This window comes from Rhinatrema bivittatum, chromosome 13, assembly GCF_901001135.1.
Source record: "Rhinatrema bivittatum chromosome 13, aRhiBiv1.1, whole genome shotgun sequence".
Lineage (NCBI taxonomy): Eukaryota > Metazoa > Chordata > Amphibia > Gymnophiona > Rhinatrematidae > Rhinatrema > Rhinatrema bivittatum.
Window position 1 is genome coordinate 5511749 of NC_042627.1, and position 13166 is coordinate 5524914.

The 13166-nt window shown below is 42.4% G+C and overlaps 1 protein-coding gene across 1 annotated transcript; it reads left to right on the forward strand.

The window, feature by feature from the left end:
* Positions 1-5921: 5921 nt before the first annotated feature.
* On the forward strand, positions 5922-13166 carry LOC115075472 (mas-related G-protein coupled receptor member H-like). Its single transcript, XM_029575851.1, has 2 exons — positions 5922-6017; positions 9238-13166. The coding sequence occupies exon 2, from the start codon at positions 9278-9280 to the stop codon at positions 10268-10270; it is 993 nt and encodes a 330-aa protein (XP_029431711.1). The 5' UTR covers positions 5922-6017; positions 9238-9277; the 3' UTR covers positions 10271-13166.

Genomic DNA, 13166 nt, shown 5'->3' on the forward strand with positions numbered 1-13166 from the left:
CCACCGGCGCCATTTCTCTTAACGCAGCCGTGGTCAGAGAGAGGGAGATCGTGCCGGGACCCCCCCCCCCCCCCCCACTGGACCCCAGGTAATTTAAAACATTTGGGGGGGGGGGTTCGGGAGGGTGGGGGATTTGTTTTAAAGGTTCGGGGTGGGTTTTAGGGTTTTTTTGGCGTGCCGGTTTTCCCGCGCCCTATTTAACGATACAATACAAATGCCCCTGACGATAAATCGGGGGCATTTGTATTGTATCGTGCACTCTAACGATTTTGGATGATTTTAAAATTATCTGACGATAATTTTAATCGTTCAAAAACGATTCACATCCCTAGTCAGAACCAAGAGCCTGGACAGCTGAAACCAGTTCTCCTTCAGAGGATATGAGCTTATTGGAACTATGGGACTTGCCAACAGAAATCAATTATTCTACAATTAATTTTTCACCAAAGAATATCTTTATATTATTTGTTGTTCCAGTCTTCTGCTTCTTTGGATTGGTTGGGAATGGGATTGTCTTCTGGTTTCTTGGCTTCATAATTAAAAGGAACAAATTTACTGTCTATATCCTGAATCTGGCCACATGTGACTTCCTCATTCTCATCAGCCACTCTGTGACATTGCTTGTTATTGCCTTGGAGGGGAAGGTTGAACCTGTCTATGTTCCTTCACATGTTTACAAGTTTAATTTTTTGTAATAAATAATTTAATAAATATGCAGGTATATTATGTTTTATTTATCTAGTTGATTGACACAGGTACATCCATGATTGAGCATTTTATTGCCTGCACTATCTGGTCATGTGTTGGAAGCCCGTGGCAAATGGCATCCTTATCCAGAAGGGTTCTGAAGGGCTCATATTCCTCTGACAGATGCGGCATGAATTTTGCCAGATAGCTCACAAACTCACTGATAATATCCATAGGCTGTGGCATATCATGTATAGCTTTGACCTTATGCAGGTCCACTTTCAGTCCTTGTGAGTACAGGGTGTGCCCATGGACGCTGATTTCCTTCACTTTGAATTGCAGTTTCTTCACATTCAGCCTTAGTTTCATCTGCCAGCATTGATCCATTAGGGCCAAGAGCTTGTCGTCATGGTCATGCTCTGCTTCCTTATCAGAGGCACTGCCACCCACAAACAGGATGTCATCTGCTATTGACTCGATATCACTGAGCCCTATTAACAGTTCCTGCTGCTTCCGCAGATACATCTCTGGTGTTACCGAGACTCCAAATGGTGGTTTGAGCCATCTTTTCTGCCTCAGACGTCCAGACCATTGTTATGAGAATGCTCTTCTCATCTAACTTACATTGCAGGAATGCATCCCATACATCAATAAGCGAAAATACTCTAACCTTAAGCATCTTGCATAAGACATCTCCTCAGTGCTAGGTTTAGAAACTTTGGATCAATATAAATTCGTAACTTCTCTGGCTTCTTTACTACAACCTGCTTATCCATTAAATTGGTTCAGTCAACAGTTTGAGATGACCATCTGTTTCATGCCTGTCCAGCTGTGCTTTTGCTTCTGGCTTTGAGTATTGGTACATTGCATGGAGCACATTGGATTGGTTAATTGCTAGGATTGAGCTCAAAATGAACTTTTCTGGAACAGATTTCACTGGTCCATGAAAAACATCACATGCCTTGATTAGCTGTTGTCTCAGCAACAGAGGTGCACTGATATTCTATGCAATTTAGCTCAAGAAGAACGGTGAACTGGATCAGCCCAAGGAACTCACATGTTGAACCAAATAGCAGTGTTTTCTCATTGGCTTTTACTACCTCAAACTCAAGCTCATGAGTTTGTCCACGTTTACTGCAATGCCTTTAAAAAAAATTCCCAAGGGTGTCATGAGCTTCAGTTGGTGCCACTTGGATGTAATTGTTCCCTTGGTGCCAACCTCATCTTATCTTCCAGACACATGACATTACATGTCACTTAGAGTCCACCTGACAGGATTGTAGTTTATTAGTTAATCTGAAATTCACAAATCATTTGTGTCCTTTTGTTTATATAGTACCTGGGCATTTCTTTGAGAAGATCACATTTTAGTGTATGATCTGATTCTGATATCTCCTCCAACTTATGTAGCTTACTTGATGTGTTTTGCCTTTTACTCAATAGGTACACTCTCGCAAAATAAAATGGGTTACTTATGTTTTTTCGTATGCTGGACATTGTTCATTCTCTCACTTATGTACAGTGCCACAAAATCTATGAGCTGCAAGTGCGTTATCCTGCTGTTGCTTATTTTATTTATTTTATTTATAGTTTTTCTATACCGGCATTCGAGATTAGAAACCCCATCATGCCGGTTTACAAATAACAAGAGGGTGTGCACAAAAACAGAACATAAACAAGTGCAGAGAAATAAAAGTTACATTACAACAGGGTCATATAACTGGGGAGAGAATTAGAGTAAGATAGTTTGAGTAGAAAAGATGACAACTGCTTATTGCAGTTGTTATCTATACATCACTGAGGTTTATCTGTTGCATTAAAGCTGCCAGCCTGCTGGTCCCGTTCCATAGTTCTCATTTGCAAGCCAGTAAGCTCTGCAGTGCGACACATTTCATTAGCTGTATTCAAATTGAAGTCTTGTTCTCTCAGAAGATGGCAACTTGTGCACTCATTGGCAATGCCAAGCACTTGTTTATCCCAATCAGTTCATCATTCAGTGAGCCATACTCGCATGTTACTGCTTTCTCTCTCAAACGTGATAAAGTTGTCAGTGCATTCACCTTCACCTTGTTTGCAGCAGCCAAACATGCATCTTTCATATATTACAATTTTTGCAGGCCTAAAATAGACGTCCAGTGAATACATCAAGGACAGCTTTTATATCCTTTCTCTATTCCTCTGTGAGGCTTAAATTGTGCTTACAAAAATGGCAGCATTCAGTGCCCAACAGGTTCCTCAATGTAGCTGCTGCAGCTTGGCTGGCTTCTCATTTAGGCCTGTGGTTCAGAGCTGTATCCAGGCAATTTGGTGCCAATGGCCAAGTAAAAATCTGCATCCTCACCATACTCTGATCAATGTTTGTACAGCAATGCCCACGGCCAGTGCAAGAGTATAAGGTGCCCTAGGGAAACCTTACAGCCTTGCACCTCCTACCCCCATCACACCCTCCTCACACACAGTTAAACATGCATTTATAATAACAGATTTTACATGAAAAGAACATTCAAAGCACAGTCTTCTGAGCTAAAAATACCACTTACAATATGTATATTATATTTACATGCACTGCTGAGGTGCCAACCAGAAAACCCTGCAAAAAAGCAAGAGATACTTGGAACCTGTATGGCATTAGGCCTCCTGCAATGTGACTTGGGCATGACCCTCAGAGCAGCAACAACCCTACCTATGAAAGTTAATACTATAAATATTACACCAGGCCTAAAATAGTAATAAACCCCCTATTAGGAAAACAGAACAATCCAAGCTGCTGTAGATCCCTACGTAGAAACTACACACTATCAGAATAACTCACTTCAGTCACACATGCAAAACACAGATAGACTTTTAAATATAAAGAGCCCAAACAGTATAAAGAGAAATGTACAGACAAAAACTGAACTGGAAACTGCAACAAGCCAAATTCTGTCTGCACTGCAACAATGTAAAAACAGAAACATTACCATTTCTCAAAAAACAAAATTAGTAAAACATACCAATAAAAAGAATAATTCAAAACAATTAATAAATAGAATAACATTCAATAATTAAAAACTCATATAAAAATCTTCCAAACATCAATAAAATATTTCAAAACAGACACACCAATTAACACTCAATAATTGAAATAAGGATTTAAAAAAAATTCCCCATTATCCATAACTTTTAATTTGCAGATGCCCTGAAATTGTCACGGATTAGTGGCAGAGAGAAACTGGGGTAGCTGTGCAAACACATGCTCTCTCTCAGTCTCCCATATACATACACACATGACCCCTCTCACTGTCCCACATACATGCACACATGCTCTCTCTTACTCACTCTCCCGCACACATGCTCCCTCTCCCTCTCTCACACACAAGCACACATGCTCCCTCTCACTCTCCCATACACATACACACATGCTCTCTCACTCAGGCTCCCACACACAAGCACACATGCTTTCTCTCACTCATTATCCCATACACATGCTCTCTCATTCACATCCTCCTTGACTTAACAGGCAGCAGCAGTCTTCTTCTTCAGCCCCCTGGCCAAGGGAGTGACTTCTGCCTACAGGGTTGAGCCAGCTCTAGCATTGGACTACTTCCGTCAGGGTGCGCTCCTCTTTCTCATCGGAAGCAGCTCCTGAGCTCGCTGTACTCCGGCCTCTCTACTTCAGATGTAGGGAAGCAATGCAGGTTCAGATACTCTGGACACCATGTTTCATACGCAGAAATAGACAACTGCAAGGTGCTAGTGAACGGGTGCCATGTTGCATTACCCAGCAAGCAACACACAAGATTCCAGGAACAAGAGAGTCAGGAAGTAGAAGACAGTGAGATCTAAGACTCAGCCACAGGGTGGCATCAATGTATAAGTCAACATTTGTAATAAATACATAGGGGAGCCTGAAAGCCTTTCCAGTCTGTTGGGCATTAGGGAGAGAGTTCACACCTCGAAGTGCCAGGCTTCTTAAAAAATGAAAGAGCCTCAGAATCAAACAAAAGAAAGTTTAGGAAGGAACCTCAGAACAGTGAGTCAGGGAGTAGCCAAGGAAGTTATTTCTCCCGAGTCCCGCTACTTATGGTGGTGGTTTTGCTGCTGCTCCTCAGTGGGAATGGGAAAGAGAGCGCAAAATTGGAGAGCTGGAAGGCACTGAGACACCAGGCTTTCTTACTGAATAGTAACGGGGCCTCACTAGACAGTGCATGCTTTGCTGTGTTAACACTTCATGCTCCTGTCTGAATAGGCGCTAGAGTATTTGCTGTGAATTTTAAATTCTTTGATCCTAGGGGCACACAAAACCTGTAGAAATCTTGAAAGGGTCCAGTAGTGCTGAGAGGTTGAGAACCATTGCCCTAGAACACTTCTCACCCTCCTACGGGGAAGTGGAGATTGGAAAATAGAATAAACTGAGCTCCTGTCATAATGCCTCTGTATCGCTCCATGGTGAGACCGCACCTTGAATACTGCGCACAATTCTGGTCACCGCATCTCAAAAAAGATATAATTGCGATGGAGAAGGTACAGAGAAGGGCTACCAAAATGATAAGGGGAATGGAACAGCTCCCCTATGAGGAAAGACTAAAGAGGTTAGGACTTTTCAGCTTGGAGAAGAGACGACTGAGGGGGGATATGATAGAGATGTTTAAAATCATGAGAGGTCTAGAACGGGTAGATGTGAATCGGTTATTTACTCTTTCGGATAGTAGAAAGACTAGGGGGCACTCCATGAAGTTAGCATGGGGCACATTTAAAACTAATCGGAGAAAGTTCTTTTTTACTCAACGCACAATTAAACTCTGGAATTTGTTGCCAGAGGATGTGGTTAGTGCAGTTAGTATAGCTGTGTTTAAAAAAGGATTGGATAAGTTCTTGGAGGAGAAGTCCATTACCTGCTATTAAGTTCACTTAGAGAATAGCCACTGCCATTAGCAATGGTTACATGGAATAGACTTAGTTTTTGGGTACTTGCCAGGTTCTTATGGCCTGGATTGGCCTCTGTTGGAAACAGGATGCTGGGCTTGATGGACCCTTGGTCTCACCCAGTATGGCATTTTCTTATGTTCTTATATTGGAAAGTATAAAAAGTTTGGTTGGTGACAAACAGATAAATCTCAAACAGAATCAGTTGATGGTTAGCGCTGATGGACATTTTATCGTTAGGAAGCATGTGACAATGAAGAGATCATTATTATCTATACAGACACATGCATTCTCGCTATTCCTCACTCACATCTCTGGAGGCGAGAGAGGGACACAAGAACTGCCGGGGACTGAGGGGGCTGCACCGGGAAGGATTAACGGAGAAACACGAAAAGGAGGACCTGCCAGTGACAGCGGCAGAGAAAGTGAGTCTCTTCCCTCTCACCACTGGTCAGATTTTATTGTGCCTTTTCATTAGATTTCTTTCACTCCAGTGAGATTTTCTCCTCACTCTCTCTTACAAAATTTTTTTTCTCCAAATGTCTCTTCCTTGGTTTTCCTCCTACAGCTTCTCTCTCTTCTGTACCTCTGTTCCTCTCTCTTCACCTCTCTCACTCTCTCTCTCTTGCATGTAAAATCTCTTTTTAATGCACTTATTCAAACATTTAGACTAGATTGGATCTGGAATATGGGTGGTCAGTTCTGGTCCTTGGGGTCCAAACAGCTATGGTCTTCAAGATGTCCGACATGAATTTTCATAGAGGACCTGGGGGACTTCAGGCTATTTTTCAAGGGGAAATTCCCTGCAGAGTTTCTCTTTAAAATATTTGGGCCGGTGGAGGTACTTTTCTATCATATAAGATGTGTCTGCTTTGAAGCATGTGTAAAGTCCACACGTTAAAGCATACCCATGCATCTCAAAATGAAAATCCTGATATGTATTGACCCTCCGCAAACCTTACCCTGCCCATCTTCAAAATGCAGCTAAAAATCTGCCCGGACTACAGGGGGCGCTGCAGCTTATAACACAGAGCTGTACCATGGCAGCAGCCCACTAGGGGGCACTGAGCACCAGGTGACTTACTCTTAACCCTAGCACTCCGCCTACAGGAATTTCAGAAAAACAAAGGACTTAGGAGACTCCTTGCAAAGCCCTGCACAACATTTCATTTGGTTTCTCCTGTTTTGCTTTAAAACCGAAATGAAATAAAGCTGGAAATGTTCCCGTTTCATTTCCAACAAATTCACATCCCCAGACATTTTCGAAAGCCCATTTTCCATTTGTAAAAATGCTGGTTTACCCACATAAACACTTTGAAAATTGTCCTCCCCTCTATTAAATAAATGCTTTATAATGCCAGCCTGAGGAACAGTATAAGTTATAAATGTAACCCTTTGTCGGGGGTTTGCTGATTGCCCTAGGGCTATAAAGATATTTGTGAGTCGGGGCTGCTCTCGCCATCCCTCCCCTGCTTCCTGCACCTCCCAGGGGGTGAGCTCTTTCTGTTGGGGGGAAGGAAATCCTTCAAGGCCCAGGTGATGGAGGGTTTCTCCTGATGTGAATCTGTCTCTCTGGAGATGCGTTCTCTTCTGGGACTCACACTGGGTGTTCAGCTTACGTTTACTGATTATTTCCAAAAAGTCAGTCACTGTCCCACAAACTTTCCAGAAATGAAACTTTGCATCTGAACTATTAACATTATCTCTCTGCTGGGGCGCTTGTGTCCTTCTCACTAGCTCCTGGGCGGGAGCTTCTCACTGTCTCCTCATCTGTGCAAACAGCCCAGTCAGATGGGGAATCCTAAGGGGGAGCCCCACGCCACGAAAAGATCCTACACCTGAGTCCAAAGTTCCGTCTGATGCCCACAGCCCGGGTCCTGATCCCTTTGGGATGGAGAAGCGGTTTGGGAGTCTCCCAAGGCTTGATGGTGCAACCTCAGATGAGCTCTCTGGGAGAGAAGCCTGATCTTCCAGTTCTGCTTACAGCCCTCTGTCTCCTTCCAAGTGGGCAGAGGGGTGGGAAGAAAGCTCCACACTAACCAAAAGGGGAAACATCTAACATCTCTATCCAAAATATTTCATGCTGGGCAGGCTGTCACTGGTCTTGCTTCCTCTAGGGATCTTCAGCCCTTGCTCTCAAGATTAGAGGGGTAGCCCCTCTCCAAAGCACAGGGTGTCCCCCAGAATAAGGAAAAAAACTTATCAAAAACCTGACCAACATCTACAAAAAAACTTTCTCTCATCAAAAGGGGAGGCAGACCCTCTCAGAGTACTGATGGGGAGTCTCTTCTAAATGCAAGAAAAAGACCAAGCTGAGTTAGTGGGCCCAACCCAGCAGGGAGAAAGTAGAAATAGCTCCTCACTCCTCAAAACCTAACTTAAAAATGACCACACACTCTCCACATCTAGCACCACCTTTTGCCCCTGAGATAACCAATCATAGTTAGCTCAGTGGAGAGACTGAAAGAGAATGGAAAATCCCAATGCTGTTATTAGTCCTGAAGGTAAGGGACTAAGGGTCGGCCACATACACAACAGAAAGGATTAATGTTGACCATGAAGCACAGTAAAGAAAGAGAACATGTCACTTGGCATATTGTACCCATTCATAACCTGGATACTGTGGATGCACAACACCCTCCATTTACCCACAGAGCTTCAATCCTTGTCTGATTCTCCACTAATACCACCAGTATTGAATTTAACATTAGATGGACAAGTGGACCCCTCACCCTTTTATTCTCCCTGCACCTCTCCTGCAGAGGATGTAATTCCCATGGTCACTGCCCCGGTGGTGGGTTCATGCCACCATGATGCCCACAGTAACGAATGATCCCAGCTCCCCTCATTCACCCCTTGAACTTCCCTCATTTCCAGGCCTTTAAACTTGTATTCTCTTTGGGGGTTTGGTACGTGGGAGCTTTTGCATTTTATAACGAACTTCCAAAGGGGAACTGCCCCCAGAGATGAGATGTACCAGAGAAGCCGTGCAGCCATGTACTTTGCACCTCCCTATTTCTGGGGGCAAAACAGCCCTTGAAAATGAAATCTACACCCAATGTTTTCCTCTTCCCTTCTTGCTGCAGGTAGATGTACAAATCTAATGAATCTAAGCAGATATATTTACTTGCATTGGAGAGGGGGGGGGGGGGAGTTGTTATCCAGGGGAATCAGGTCCATTAAGTCGTTAGTTACCTGGTGAGAGATCCCTTTGAAAACTGTCCTCTTCATTTTATGTCCCCAAATTCCCTGTGCGTTGAAGGAGGAGCAATAAATTCCTTCTTGGCAGCCCAAACAGTCAGATTATTCCTGTTACCATTGCTTTGTTGGTTGGTGTCTGTGTGATTGGCCCTGCCTGAAATAATGAGGACTTGTTTTATAAAATAATTACAGTGGTGAATGCTAAAAAATTCACCGGGTGGCTTTGTTTCTTGCAGTAGACGCCACCGTGAATCTTCCATGGCAAAACTGTAACTTTTTAACAATTACCATTGTATGAAACGATGCTGTTATCGTTCTACTCCATGTGTTACTCTGTAAAGATAAAATTTAGATAAAGATTCTCCCTCGTTCTCAGTGTCACTGCATCGCTCCTCTGCTGTGTCTACCCATGATTCTTACCCTGTGCAATCTCATCCCTCTCAGCAGGAAGCAGGATCCTCTCTCACAGCCCTGAGGTCTCACGATGATCAGACTGAGCACCGCAGACCCATCACCGGTGACAGCCGGGACAGTACAGACCACTTATTCTGCAGAGGATATGAGCTTACTAGAACTATGGAATGGGACTAGAGCGTCCAGTGATGATGACGATGATTTTCTGATGTGGAATACCCGTATAATTACTCTTATTGCCCCATTCATTGCTCTCTTTGGATTGGTCGGGAATGGAATAGTCATCTGGTTCCTTGGATTCAGGATCAAGAGGAACAAATTTACTGTTTACATCCTGAACTTGGCCGTGGCTGACTTCCTTTTCCTCCTCAGCCACCTGATGATATTTGTATTTCTTATTCTGAGCAATCTGGATTACTTTGATTATGATATTGTAAATATACAAAGGGTCATCGTCATCCTGTATGTTTTTGGTTGTACCATCAGCCAATATCTCTTGACAGCCATAAGTGCTGAGAGATGCCTGTCCACCCTTTACCCAATCTGGTACCACTGCTGGCGCCCCAGACATCAGTCCCCCATCTTGTGTGCTGTCCTGTGGGCTCTTGCCTCTTTGGTGGCTGGGACAGAACATTTCGTCTGCATAGAAATGAATTCAGAAATGCAGCCTGGAATCTGCCATGCTGTTGCCTTCTTCACCTGCCTCCTAACTTTCTTGGTCTTCACTCCCATCATGGTCACATCCAGCTTGATCCTGCTTATCAAAGTGCGGAGCAGCTCGCTGAGACGCCAGCCACCAAAGCTCTACATCATCATTGTGGTCACAGTGGCTTTGTTCCTCATCTCCTCCATACCCTTCAGGGTGCTCCTCTTCTTAATTAATTATTATGATAAATTTCCTAATTTCATCTTCTTCACCTGTTCCATTCTGCTGTCTACAATGAGCAGTTGTCTTAACCCATTTGTCTATTTCTATCTTGGGAGTCGCGGTAGATGCAGAACCTCAAGATCCCTGAAGGAAGTCCTACAAGGGATCTTCAAGGATGAAACAACAGAATCGTGACATTAGCAAGGAAAGAGCCTAAATGTATTCTGCTTGAACAGAAGATTCTCCAGTGTAATGATAACTTTCTTTGCGCGCTTCTCTTGTTTAGGAGTGAGATACAATTGTGCTGTATTAAGCACCGCTCATCTTCCTCAGTCCCTGTGGAGATCATTTCCTCACCAAAATCTACTTCCCTCCAGTCTTTCTTAGAGATGGACCAATCCACTGATCTATGATCCTCCTGACTAGTGATCTGGACTGATTGACGACGTGATGGTCAGAAAGCGTCCTCTGGAATTCAGTCTGATTGCCCGAAAGAAATGAAACATCCGGATTCCAAACTTCTTATAATTTCAAACATTATTAAGCCATAAACATGGAAAATGCCAGCAGATAAGTAACACAAAATACATTTAGTCTGCCCACTCCTGAAATAATACCAGAGTCCACCCCATCGCAGAATTTACTCTCACGTCCTCACATCCAAGAATCCTCTGTGCTTATCTCATTGGAAACATTGGAAATTATTCCAGGCATTACCTCCACTTCCATGAAAAAAAGTTTCCTTATGGCATAGTCTTGACTCTGTCCCAGTTTAGACTCAAATCCTGACCTTTTGCTGTAAATGTGCTTTCATCAAAAAAAATGTTTGCTGCTTGTGTAATTTTTTAAACAATCTCTAGGATATCTGAGAGGGCAATACTGAGTAACTTTAGCTGACATATCCAGCAGGAAACAAACCCCAAAGTTTAAAGTTATCTGAGTAAGTTAAGTTTTTTACCTGCATAATTTTAAACTTGCTCTGCGCCACAATCAGCTTTAGCTGGATGGCGCCGAACATCAGTGTTACCTGCCTAACCTTATGCCCTCCCCTCAAAATGCCTTTGACCCACCTTATCCAGGTACATTTTAGCCTGGTGAGGACTTACCTGGGCTAAAACTTATCCTCTGAGGAGCAGAGACGTCTGGGTTTGTCTGGCAGCGTCTCCTACTTTGCTGGGAAAACCCACTGAATATGGATCTTATCCCCTCTAGGATCACCTATTTAGGTCCTTGAGACTTACCTCACAGAGTCTTTGATAGCCGCCCTCTGTCCTTGTGGCGACAGGACCTCTAGAACTGGACACTAAGCTCCAGATGAAGTCTCACAAATGATTTATACAGAATCTTGGCAGGCTGGAAGGAGGTAGGTGAAGTGGCTAAACTAAAAGGAGTTGCAGAATGAGCAACAAATATTCATGTTAAGTAATAAATAAAAGTAAAAGGTAAAAGATACCAACAAGATTTTCAAAGAAGATGGATGAAAAAATAAGAGAAAAAAGATTTACGTAAATCCTATGCTTTGTGGATACAACTTGTGCTTGCAAAGTTTGCTTGTTTTTTGATTATTGATGTAATATGTTTCTTGCTTTCTGTTTAAAAGGTAGTTTTGTGCATTTCGTTTAGAATTTTCATTGTAGTTTAAATTACCTTTAGAATAGTGGATTCCCCTCTCTCCTACCCACCCACCCCACTACTTCCCTTTGATTCTTATGCTGCGAACCACAGATTCCAATTTAGTATCTACTTTTGCCAATGTTCCCTGTTGGTATACTAACTCTTCCAACCTTGCTGAACCAATTTGGTCTGATTTGACAATGTCTCAGATACTGAGGTTTTTCAAGCTGTTGACAAAATTAATCCCCTTTTTTTAATCCTCTTTACAACTACAATTTGGTTATCTAAAATCTATTAGGGATTTAATAGCTCCATCGTTGTCATCTCTAATTAATCTAGTTCCTTCTTGTTTGAAACAAATGTTGATTAAGCCTTTATTAAAAATGCAAAGTTTAGATCCAACTGATCCACAGTAGCTAATTATAGGCCAATATTATCATTGCAATGTTTAGCTACATTGCTTAAAGCTATCATTTCAATTCAGTGGATTGATTTTGTAGAAGAGAATCAGATCCTCGACATTTACCAGTTTGGGTTGAGGTGGACGGTGAATACTGAAATGCTATTTGTTTTTTGATTGACACTTTCAGAAAGGGGGATGAATAATAGCAACAGTTACATTTTGGTCCTCCTTGACATATTGTTAATGTTTGATGCTATAAGATTTTGCTTTTCATTTGAAAGAGATTGGGATCTCTGGGTTCGGGTTATGATGGGTACAGAAGTTTTGCGGACAATATTTAATTTTTCATATGTGTGCTAACTAGTCTAACACCAAGAAAATAATTGAAATCTGCCTGTCTACCATAAAACAATGGTTGTATCATAATAAATTGGCTCTCAATATTGGTAAAACTGAATTTATAGCCATACAGCAGACTAATAGTAAATCTCTTACTGCTATCATCACTTTTTCTATTCTTCCACACATTAAAAGTTTAGGAGTTTGGTTAGATTCAAGACTATCATTCCATCTTCACATGAAAACAGTGATTAGAAATGGTTTTTTTTTAATTGCAGGTTTTCTATGGCCTCAAACATTTGCTGGGTTACTTTAATTTTCACTTAGTAGCTCAAGCCTCATTAGACTACTGTAGTGAGGTTAACTTGGACTTGTTCATTTCTTCCCTCAGGCCCTTGCAGCTCTTGCTAAATTCCATTGAAAGATTACTTGCAGGCATAAATCGTAGGGGTCATATCACCCCTGGTTTAACCAGGCTCAGTTGGCTCCCTGTCCAAAGGATTAATTTTAGGGTCCTCTTGATTATGGAGAAATTGTTAAATGCAACTTCATTTCCTTGGATAAATGCCCTACTTAGAATGTATCAACCTATAGAGCCGGAAGATCCTCTCCGTGTGGTTTGCTAGAAAGGCGTCCTTAAAACAGGCTCATCTAGTTGAGACAAAGTACTGTGCATTCTCAGTTGCAGCACCTGAACTGTGGCACACGCTTCCCGTGACTTTACGGCAAACTGAA